General features: G+C 41.0%; 1 protein-coding gene across 1 annotated transcript; it reads right to left on the bottom strand.

Moving 5' to 3' along the window:
* Window positions 1-9,891: 9,891 nt before the first annotated feature.
* On the bottom strand, window positions 9,892-12,012 carry sox17 (SRY-box transcription factor 17). The gene is made up of 2 exons (XM_067486843.1): window positions 11,481-12,012; window positions 9,892-11,141 (listed from the first exon to the last, which is right to left on the bottom strand). The coding sequence occupies exons 1-2, from the start codon at window positions 11,776-11,778 to the stop codon at window positions 10,249-10,251; spliced, it is 1,191 nt and encodes a 396-aa protein (XP_067342944.1). The 5' UTR covers window positions 11,779-12,012; the 3' UTR covers window positions 9,892-10,248.
* Between the last annotated feature and the right edge of the window lie 559 nt (window positions 12,013-12,571).

Raw genomic sequence — 12,571 nt, 5'->3', positions numbered from 1 at the left:
CAGCTCTTTTTGGTCCTGGTGCATATTTAACTCTCTGTTGCTGCAAAGACACAATGTCACATTTTATATTGGAGGCCTAAACATCAAAGTTTATGTCTGTTGTATGTTTATGTTTATGTCTGTTTTCTGTATGACACATACAGAAAAACAACATCCAACATCCTTACACACAATGTACATATGCCAACAAATAGACAACATAGTAGAAGTGCTCCAGTTTCCACTCATCACTGTTCTTTCTTGACACTTTCTTGTCTTTTGCTCCTTATTTTACCAGAATAGTCTCATGAGTTCAGGTAAACTATTTTGGGAGTTCTGACAATGATGGCAACACAGTTGAAAGACAAAAAACACACACTCAGTATTCTATAAAGGTTATCAGGTCTGCAGGATTGAAACAATGTGGGTTGACAAAAATAATAACGTGAAGGAAAGAAGGATGAAATACAATTGCAGATTGTTGAATGTCTGCAGACTGTGAGGACAACCAAGCCTGCAGCAGTATAAATACTGATATGCCCAGAATGTGGACTATTATTCCCCAGAGAGCAGTGGCAGGCCGGGTCCTACTCACCGAAGGGCTGAATACCACATGGCTGTTAGCTTTGGAGGGCCCGGGCAGAGGGCCAGTCCGCTGACGGGACAACCTGGCTACTTACGACCCAGATAGCAGCACTGGGTGAGGAGTGATTTATCCGTCTGTGCTCGCATCAGACAACCTTCCTCTGATTAAGGGTCAGTCACTGAGCGACAGAGCGGAGTGGAGTGGAGAGGGCGAGACAGGCGGCCTCCCTTTGTGATTCACTGGCATCCTGACCGCCACACAAATGGACTCTGCAGACGCAGCGAGCAGCACATGGACTCCACTGTGTCCCTGCAGTAAACACACACACACGCTCAGGCACACATTTAAGAATGCACACATATTTCTGCCTTATCCATTTTATTCATACACACTGGCTGATTTTGCTTACACACACTTAAACACACACACCAGAGCCAAGATAAAGAATTATTGAGTTGGCCTTGACTTTCTGTCAACCCAAAAACAAAAGGATGTGGTGAATCTGAATCGCTCACTGTTTGACTCGTCTCTCTCTGTGGGCAGTTAAAGCTCAGTGTTCCTGATGTCAAGGGTTCACATGCAGGTCGCCGCCTCCATCAATTTTAACAGTGGTAATGAGTCTTGTACAATATGCAGTAAAGTCAATCGGCACGGGTGGAAAGTACCCAAGTTACTTTCTATTCTTAAGAAGTTTGGTTTCTTGGGAAAATAAATTTGGCCTATATTTGAGGGATTCTTAAATATAAAAATGTATTAAATAATTAAATACACATTCTAAAAGATTTCTCTTTCCATTCTAGCTTCCATGCATATCACATTTCTGATTATATAATCGTTGCAGTCCTATAAAACGTTCCAAATTTAAAACTCTGATTTTACAACCCATATTTGATTTGTTAAAATGAATGCATTTATTTACATACACTCTCCTTTCTTGTGCTGTTGTCTGTAGTTTGCCTCCTTTTAACTGTCTTCCTCTTTTTTAATAACACTGGCTTCTTCACAATAATCATCTGGGATTGTCTAATTAGTTTTTTACTTGCCTAATGTTTTATTGAAATAAAATACAGCTTGACCTACAAATGCCGATTAGGTTTCCTGCTCGTCTTGATTATGCATTGAATAATGTTTGAGATGTTGCTGGTGTACTTTGAAAGTAGTAAGGAAATGAGGAAACTTGCATCTAGTTTAATAAAACTTGCAGGTACATAACAAAAATTATTAAATCTGTGTGGGCAGCATTTATAAGGCAGCAGCAAAGCAAATACCAGCAAAAACTCATCCTGAATAAATTTTTCCGAATGGGTCTGAGAGAGCAACACAAATGTTCTGAAAACAAATAAGCTGCAACAGCAAAATGTGGGAAAGAAAGTAACAAAACATTGTTCAACAGTCTGTGTTTCTCCATAATATTTTATGGCCACACAACATTTGATGTTGCAATAATGCTTATTTAAGCATGAGAAGTAAGGAACTGCAGGAATAAATCTGTCACTTCTGATCTATCAAGTTCTAAAAATGTAAAAAAATAAATAAAAATTAAGTAGTATGCTATCATACGAGCTTCACAAGAGCTTTAACACTATGAGTCCTTAAAAATATATGATGTTATGTAAAAGTTTGTGACTTAAAAGTCCTACAAGATGAACTTTTAAATTTCAAAACCATGTTTACAACACAATATTTCCCGGAACAAAATGGTATCACAAGACACTTTTAAATAGAGAAATAATAATAATAATGTTATTTAAGGTGAGGCTACAGTTACATTATACATAATTACATTATAGGTCCAATTAGTATAAGGCTGATATTAAAAAAGCAGGGTTGGATCTTGAATTCTTCAGCTGTGCGTGACCAAAGCAGGACTTCTGTCAGGGATTACTGGGCCACGTCACCTTACCTGGATCCATATGGGCCTCCAGCAGGCCCACGTGCGCTCACCTCCCTTCGCTTGGTTTGATCTCCCTGTGCAAGTATGTTTGTTAAAAGCAGCTTTTCACCTTTTAGTCTTAAAATCATTTAGTGTCACAAGAGTCACATCTTTAAATTAGATTATTTTCTTTATTTCAGGTTGTTTTTGTGTACATATAAGCATACAGAATAAAAGCCTAATTAACAAAACATTTCAGTTGATATCTTCAGTCTACAAGTCAATTAATGCATTGTTACATTTTACATATGCACAAACCCCTGTGCTTCATGTAGTCCTGTGCACAGCTGACCCCTGGTGGCAACAACCAACAGCACAGCTCGCTCAACCCCTCCAGCAACTTTCAAATGAGGAAAACATTAATTCACACTTCACCTTTTAGATTGTTAGAGCAAGAAAATGTTGTGTGATGTGAATGCCACAAACTGACAGGACAGACACAGAAGAGCAGACTGGACCTTTGCAGGGAGGAACACGCCACTGCTTTTGGGGAACTGGAAGTCGATTGTTTGTTGTCTCAGTGGGAACGTGTTTGATATTTGTTTGAAGTTCATAATCCAATAACATGAACATAAATACTCTTCCTGTATAAGAGACAGCTTTCAGACTGATTGTATTGCAGAAAAAGGAAAATACCAAACATTGTCTAAACATTGTTCTGGCTGTTTTGCTCAATTTCAAAATGTATCTAAAAATGTCAGACAACAGCTTGGACCAGATTTTAGATTCCTGCCCAGAACTTACAAACAAAGACCGTAAACTTTGGCTATTTTGTATGCAAATTTATAGAAAAGCCAACAAACTGATTTATTCTGTTACAGATCAAAATGTATTTTCTCTAAATTGTAGTAGACATTGTGCCTGATTGTGTATTACATAACACGGGGGTCACTGATAGCCACTGAAAACTCACGTTTACACAAAGGTTTGTAATTCAATAAACACAAAAACAGCAAGTGTTTTTATGCGTGTTCATAAGATATAAATATGTCAGTTGCTCAATCGCAAACAGATGCGCACAGATTCACAATCTCACAAATACAATGAGACAACAAAGGCAGTTGACCTGGGTCATGACACTCTGCTCTCTCCCCTCTTTATTTAGAACATATTTTTATGTATTTTTATTTTTTAGGAAGTCCTACCGGTGATTCCCAAAATGGGGCCAGTGGTGTGAATTTCACAGAGCATGGTTTCCTGTCGGATAGAGGATGTTCCCAGCCAATCTTTCATGGACGGAGCAAACAGGAGTCAGCAGAACAAGGAAGTGGGGACAGGTGCTCTCTGGGAGATGCAGAGATTCACAGAAAGAAAAAAAAGCACCGACAGATAATGGTCCATATTTATCCTGTGAGCTGCACACCAGCAGAATTATAGAAGATTTTGTTAAAGTGATGCAGGTAAATCAGTGTTTCCAGTGGTGCCATCCTATCTTCACGCCACCGTTCACTGCAGTTTAACCACTGCTTTCTCAATTTATTTGAGCTCTTTCGACTAAATGCACATAGTACATCATTCACCATCCATTAATTATCTAATACATTTATCAACCTTCTAGTTAAGTCTCCAACTGAATTTTAGTCCATTGTGCTATTTATATACAGTATGTTACCAAAGTATTGTGACATTTAACTGTGACTTTTATCCATTTCATATTTTTCTATTTGATAAAATGGTGAAAAGAATGAAATGCCATTTTATTGCACTTGCATGTGTCTACTATGATTAATCAGACCGGGCAACTCTCTTCCTTTGCTTCCATTGTCCAATCCTGACACTAACGTGTCCATTATAAATACTTTTGGCAGGGGAGGATCTAATTTTCTTATTTAAGTGCCCAGACTGGGGGACACATTTGGAAAGTTTAAAATGATTTTAAACTCAAATTTAAAAACCTTTTGGAAATAATAAAATGCAGATTAATAGTTTCTTTAATTGTTTGTGGAGTGTCAGAAATGTGAAATACATAACTTGTCCACTATTCTTAACTCCAAATAGTTATAAACAAATTAGTAATAAATGTAGATAAAGCTTCATCCCTTGTGGGGATAATCTGCCCAGTTGCAACTGCCACAAACTTCTAAAGGGACTGAATATTTAAAACCACTTTAAATGCACAGAAAAAAAAACTAAATATTTATTTTTAATGATACTGACTTCTTTCAGCTTTTACCTCATTTACTTACCAACTTGACACTCTGGCAGGGGGTCTTGGGGTGGCCAATCAGATTTTTGAGGTGGCCAGTGCCACTCCAGAGAAACCCTCTGGCCTCACCCCTGACTTTTGACATTGGCCAGGAATCCGCATGACCTATCATGTATTAAGGTGTGATACAAAAAGTGTCTGACACCTGGTGGTATTGACTGTACTGTACTAGGTCTTCTGTGGGATTGGACTAAACAATCAGTCCTTTATTCCTCGTGGGCCCTGGTTAGCCGTCATCCTGTCACTGGACCACTAGTGGTCTTTGGTAGGTACTGACCACTGCCTACGGGAACAAGACCTCCTGTTTTGAAGCTGCTCTGACATCGTCATCTAGCCACAATCTGGTCCATGTCAAAGTCCCTCAGGTCCTTACGCTTCCCATTTTTCTTGCGTCTGACTCTTCAACGTCAAGAATCAATTGTTCACTTGCTGCCTAATATATTTTGTTACTAATAGTCACATCTCATGTCAGGGTTTCTAATAGTGTGTACGTTTATGATGCTTAGGTAGTCACAGTCATTTATGATGTTTAGTTAGTCACAGTACATGTTGTTCTCTGCTAATAAACAGCATTGCTCATTTTCCTTTGAAGCAGGAAGGTCCAGAGTCTGGGGGATAACAAAACGGCATAAAACCTATAGAGAGCAACATGTGGCTGTAGCCAAACCTGCCAGTGCTTTAAGCCTTCCAAAGAAAAACACAGTGAAGAGGAAACTGACTGCTGATACAGTCATCTTATACTCACTACCCGCCTGGACACGAGCTAAAAATTGTCCCGCATAATGAGGAGAGCTGAGCTGATCAGGAGAGGCGTGGAGTTGATTCAGCTCCCTGAGTCAATTCCTGACTGTGGAACAAATGTGCCACCCAGCTTGAAAAAATGTTCTCTGGCACCAAATCACCATTTTATGACCAGCACTAGCAGCTACTGTTTTCTGCAGGGTACCCGTTTGTGCTACCACAATAATCTCACATGCTTATTTACACTGTCAAGTCTTGTCAAGTGCTACATTCCCATTTATAACTCTTACATTTCCCCTTAAACAGCTTCAACGTTAAAAGAAAAAAAACTTTTACTGCATCTCCTTGGAGCTATATTACAGACAGTTACACTGCCATTGCAATGCTTAAACTGACACATAGTTCCAGTATTAAAAGAAACTGAAAGATCTTAGGGGGTAATGTAAAACTATAAACACCTTTTTATAATACAAAGTTATACCAACTATACTATTGGTTGGCATAAACCCAAAATACATACATACTGCTTCATTAAAAACCACAATGTTTAGTTGTTGGTAGATGGTTGTAAAACCTTTTTTTGTGTTACAGTTTATTTGAAATAAACATTTATTTCAGTTTGCAGTAAATATAAATTAAAGATTTGACAATAAGGAAAGGTAAATCTTATAATAACATTAGCTCTAACCATGATAATGGTGGATAATTATTCTCATATATTCAAGTATTCTCATCATCACCACCATCATTATAGTAAAGGTCTTTGTTTGCTATGTATTGCTTTTGTTTCCATAAAGACTGGCCACTTCCATACACATGACACAGTAAATGAAACAGATGAAATAAAACTTGAATATGTCCCTGCACAAAATTCATAAAGCCACCAATGCCTCATCTAATGGGTGTGAACAGTTCAAAAGTTTTCAGCAGAAATCAAAGTGCTGGAACGATTAAAAGCTGTAAATTTGTCTTACACCTTATTGATAACAGTGCATCTCCGAGGTGCAATTTAAAAATAAAACAAGAAACGAAACATTTGTGAATAATCCCTGCGAATTTTGACACAGCAGTTGACATCCTGGCACAGAAAAGCAGGGGTACCTGTTAGATCTGACAACTCACGAGACAACTATTTATAACTAATACGTGTGACAGCTCTGGAATCAGAAGAAAAATAAACAATTGAGTCACAGCATTGAGTGGAGATTGACTGGATCTGTGACTCTATATATAGTGGGAACACAACTGGACGGTGGTGTGTCAGGCAGAGACCATAAAAGCGATCAGGCCAGAGAGGGACAGCATATGCCTGGGATTATGAGCAACCAGCCCTGCTTTAGACAAAGGACACACCCTCCCCTGCAGCTGTCTCATATGCACTGTTTGCAATCTACTATCAATGACTTAATCAGTTCAGGCCCTCGCAGCCTCTTTGTCTTTCTGCACAAGGGAATCTTCACCTTGACAGAAAGTGTTTACACATACACTCTGTGTGTGTGTGTGCATTACTGGGTGGCATTTATGATGAAAGCAAACACATTTCAAGCACAGACACGTGCTGGTGACTTGATGTCAGAGCTCCTTTATGTGCATGTGAGTTTTATTGTTACAGTAACTTGAGACGAGGCCCACATTGTTGGCCTGTAATCTCCTTTACATTGATGCAAGCAATGGCATGGCATTTTCATTTTGCTTGTTTTGTCTCTACTGCTTTTTATAAACTCTGCTCGATTATTTTCCACTTTGTTCCCGAATGCTTTGAAAGTTGGGAGAAATCAAAATCAATTATGGATAATATATTTTCTGCACTTTCAGGGTTTAATCATGATGTGTGTGGGGTTTATTGGAAGCTAAACGACACAAATTGCAGGTGACTTAGAGGCTAAATGAAGCTGTGTTTGTGTGTTTGTGAAAGGCCGCTACCTGAGATGAGATTAGGGCAGCGCCATGATTAAGTGCTGTGTTAATGTAGCCGACCATCCTGCTGTAATCTCTGAGTGGCTCTCTGCAGACTCCCAGCAGCAAGGCCCCGAGATATACACACACACACAAACACACACACACACACACACTCAAAAGCCCTGATTTCCTGAGCTTTGAGCTGTGAATATTGTGCTCACTAGAAACATCTTAGTGCTGCTACTTGACTGAAAATATGTGATAAATAAGTTTAAGAATTTTAAGTTTATTTTTTCATTTGAGTTACTATAAATTATCAACAGCCTGTGAATTATATTGCTGAAAATGTGCTGTATGTCAGCAGGGATGGTATTAGCAGGTGACCTGCTCTGCTTTGTGTGATACAAATTTTCCCTCTTCCTTAGTCAGGTGGTACTAGATCTTTGAAGAATTTTAGACAGAACTTTGTTCACCAGTGCTCAGGATGCTCCAAAGATGCTTGTCTTTCCACCATGTTCTCCCATGTTTGCAGAGACCTTGGAAAGTTCTGTCAGAGTGAGGGTTGGGTTCCTGGTCTCCTCCCTGACCAAGGTCCTTCTTGTCCGGTTGCTCAGTGTGGCCCCACTCCTGGTGGATGAGAATTTCATACTTACTGAGGTAACTGTGCTCCAAGAAACCTTCACCTAGTGTTGGTGTAGGGTTCTCAACAATTTATTAATTATTAATTATTGTTAATGCATAGGAAAGTCAGACCAGTCAAGTTGTAGACACATCTCAAGGGAGCATGTTAGATTTCCACAGAAAAGGGTATAAATACTTTTATAAACTAAAGCTATCAACTTTTAACCTTTAATAAAACTGCAACAATTTATTCAGTATATACTTGCTGCAATACTGCATATACAATCTCTTTAATTTATAACAAATCAGTTATTTTTATATTTTTATATTATCAATAACTTTTGTAAAGACTATTAATGCTGCTTAGATCATTTACATACTTGCACCCTGATATTCCTATTTCTAATATACAAATGCAATTGTATTTTTTGCAATAAATTGACAATAAAAATATACATACACAAAATATATTTTTATTAATATATTTCGCACAAGTCTTAAAAGTATCAGCACTGCATTTCATTTTGTATGCGACAAAAAAAACTCTGACTGCTTGACACTGCAAGTGCATCTGTAAAAGATCATATTTACCAGCAAAACACAAATCCCAACTATGATTAATTCCCAGCCTAACTCTGTCCTGCACCTCTGAGATAAACTTTAAAACTGACTGAGTGCTTCCTCATCAATTAACCCAGCTCACTCAGGGTGTGGAGATAATACCATGGCTGACATGGGGGGTCTGCCTGTCCTTAAGTCTGCACAGGTGACCTCCACCCAGTCTACTGATGCCTCAGGGATCATGGCCTGAGCCTGTTGTTGTGCACCTCTTAGCTCCAACAACAGGGAGGATAAACCTGCCAAACGACTGTGGACTGACCTTAAACACATTCACACCAATTAAAGTAGATTCTCCTGTAGCCTGAAGGCAAATGAGTCTGTGTGGCCGAGAGAAAAGTTAAAAGACATAACTCCACATTTTGAACATACGTGCTTACAGTAGAACATGGAGATTTTGACATAGATATGATAGTGTAATAATTATTTTTAACCACTGAGAGCTGATGTCATTATTTCAACCGTGGGAAGAACCACGTTTATATTTACCAACCTCCAAGTCCAACCTCTACTTCTGCTACATAAGAGAACATTTCATAACATCCAGCATGAACAAAGCGCATCAAAATATACACCTCTGAAACATGTTTCCTCTGAAGCACTAAAAATGGACGGTGGGGTCAGGGTGATTGACCCCTCAGAGAGGAACCTCTTCCTTTTAAAATAAGGAAAACCCCTGTTTATAAAATGCAACTCCTTTTCAGCTATAAATACACCGAAGTATCATCACGGTTTGGTCTCCTAAAGATTTTTAAATGATAAGTTTGATTCATGTCGGAGTATTGGTGGATGAAGATGTCATGGCCTGTGAGGACACCCACAGTAAGAAGACTTTGTGCCATCACCATGAACTCCATGTTTACCTGTGAAAATACACAAATGTATAGTGTTGTAGTAACCATTGTGAATTTTTAATGGGCCCTACTATTAATCAGAAGACACTAACTGTTTTACAGACGGGATGTCCGGACCATTAACTGTGCTCCCATGCTGCGCAAACAAGGCGCCGTGTGTAAGGCAGACACTGAGTTTGCCTCCACGCTGTCCAGGCCAGGAAGCTGGGTCACAGCCCTCTGCTGCCCTGCTTCCAGGTGAGCAACTGGTGCCGTAGGGAGCCCATTCAGCTCCATGTGGAAGTCGAGAAAACAAACACAGACAGAGGCACGTAATACAGAGGCAACACCAAAGGAACGATCATCTTGTGCCATGTGGAAAATGTGACAGAATAAAGAAGAGGGATTCCGTCGTGTTGACTTATGTTCCTGCATATAGAGAGGAATTTTCAGAGTGAAAGAAAAATACAAGAGATGTATTTGACAAAATTTATTTCTCAAAAGTGCAAAAAGTATAAAAAAAAAACACCTTCGGTATGTACACAGGTTTTAAAATAGTGGCTGTACAATATTTAGTATCACAAAATGACTTAATGTCCTCAAAACCAGTGTTCATGTTCATGTTAATATGTTCTATGGCTTCATTAACTGTTCTCACACAGATACAGTACAAAGTCTGTAAGTCTGAGCTTTACTTTGTAATCTCATGGGCCTTTCTCTGTCAGTAGTGAAAAAGAATTAGAAAAATAAAATAATTTTGCTCAAATTTAGCTACAGAGATTTGAGGTAAGATCATGTGTCCTTGCAGCAGGATAACAGGTGAGACAGGAGGTTATGAGTTGTTGTAGCTACAGTAATACACAGCTGTGCTGGCGTCTGACAGCACCGATGATATGAGGCTTTCGGGTCCTTGCATGCCAGCCTCGTGTGGCCCGTACGACAAGCCTGTCATGTCCGCACGCGCTGAAGAGGAACTCAAATACTGCTCAAACTCGCTGCGGTCCACCTCACCCAGCAGCTCAGAGTGGTGCATCTGCTCCACATTGTCTGCAGAGTGAGGGTGGGAGTCAGGAGGGGGGGAGAGCTGTCCTGCCCCACCAGGATGCCGTTTGGCTTGACTGGGGCTGCAGTGCTGGGTGTAGTACATGGCCAGAGGGTTGTGGCATCCCATGTAGGAAGGGGGAAGGGTGGCAGGCTGCGGGGGCTGCTCTGAAGCTGAGGCAGGATGTCGGTGCAGGATGGCGTTGCTGTGGTGGTCGTGGGGCTGGTACTCTGCTGCCTGAGAGTGGTAAGCGTATGCAGGCATCATGTGGCAGTCCTCTTGTGAATGTGAAGGGAAGAACATGGAATCTGACTCTACGGCGTCTAGAGGAGAGGTGTCAGGCGTGGGGAGGCTGTAGGTTTCATAAGAGGGGCCCCCAAGGGCCTGAGCATCTCGGTAGTGACTGAGTGGCTGTGGAGGAAGCTGGAAGCCGTGTTCGTGGTAGCCCATGCTTAGACTTTCCACACACACTCTGCCGTCCCCGGGCATTGACGGGGCCTGGTGCTCGGACACGCCGTGCACCAAAAATCCAGAGTCCAGCCTCTTAATCCTCTTCACCTGCTTTCGCCGCCGGGGGCGGTACTTGTAGTTGGGGTGATCCTGCATATGCTGAACCCGCAGCCGCTCTGCCTCTTCCACAAAGGGCTGCTTTTCAGTGACAGAAAGGGCTTTCCATGATTTCCCTGCAGGTCAGGAGGAGAGTGCACATCAGTGATATGTCAGCAGATACTGTAAGCAGCCTTGTTATGTGCACAAAAATAGCTTGTTGCCATTTCAGGGGGCAGGGACAGGTTTTTGAGGTTACATCTGAAGCTTAGCTCAGGCCTTTTAACTTTTAATAACTCCACCTGCTTCCTGACCATTATCTACATCCAGGAACAAACTACTGCTGACTCTTGTTTGATCAAAGTGAAAACAAAACTTTAAAATATTTTAAAAGAAACACCTCAAATTCAGAAACACTTTATAGATCTGTCAACTAGCAACACGAGATTGATGAAATAAAATGCAGAATTACTTACCGAGCATTTTGCTCAGCTCCGCGTTGTGCAGGTCCGGGTTTTGCTGAGCCAGTCTCTTGCGCTCATCCTTCGCCCAGACCATGAACGCGTTCATGGGCCGTCGGATTCGCGGTTCGCTCTTCGCGCGATTCTGGCTCCCGGAGCTGGACGCGCACGGCTCGTTTTTCACTTTCGTGTCCCTAAGAGGACTGAGAGTGTCGGCCCACTGGCAGTGTCCCATTCCAGCCATCATGACTGACATCGCACACCTTGCCTGGGTCTGATCGTCGCTGGCGTAACCCGCATCGGGACTACTCATCTCTGTCCAGCTGGGAACTTCGGAGAGCCACCGGGCAGCTCGCAGAGACAACAAGGCACTATAACCGATAACAGCCGACACAGAGATAGAAAGAAAAAAGAAAAACTTATTGGGGCAAACTCAGACGTTTCTCGTTTTCACGCTGCAATAGAAAACAATTAGTCACATCCATTTGGCACTTCTAGGAGCCGCACGGATTGAAAGAACCATCCATTCAGCGCAGAATCGTGGAAGTTGCTGCGCTATAAACTCACAGACAGCCAATCACCGTGTGGTGGGAGTGACCACTACTAGAAAGGTGTAAAAAAGTTGAGCGCACCCCGCCTCCGGCCCTTGCTTGGAGTGCTGAGCCCGACTGTGGAAAGACTGAGAGACGCAAAATTACAAATGACAAAAATATCACAAGATTTACAACAAAATGTAGCGTGTGGGTTTTTAAATTGTACATACGTTTAAATGCACCTGCTTTTGGAGCGAAGACAGGTGAAACTGAAGAACACGTTCATCTGCGTCAAACGTTTACTTGGACAGTGCTGGTCCCGTTTTAATTCTCACTCCTGACTGTCAAGGATGCTCAAACACTCACAGACTTGATCATCAGTGTGTGTGCTGGGTCTTTAAATATGTTAAATTAATCAGTATCAGGTTTACGCACGGCGGTAATGGCTTCCTCGTTCACAGCTTCTTCTTTTTTTTTTTACACACAGTCATAGCATAATGACACGCACAGGACAAAAAGACGTTAATTAAGGATTTAAATTCCTAAAATATACAACAGTGTAGAAATCCTAAG

The sequence above is a fragment of the Channa argus genome, chromosome 19 (genome assembly GCF_033026475.1).
Source record: "Channa argus isolate prfri chromosome 19, Channa argus male v1.0, whole genome shotgun sequence".
Lineage (NCBI taxonomy): Eukaryota > Metazoa > Chordata > Actinopteri > Anabantiformes > Channidae > Channa > Channa argus.
This window is presented reverse-complemented; position numbering and strand designations above follow the sequence as displayed.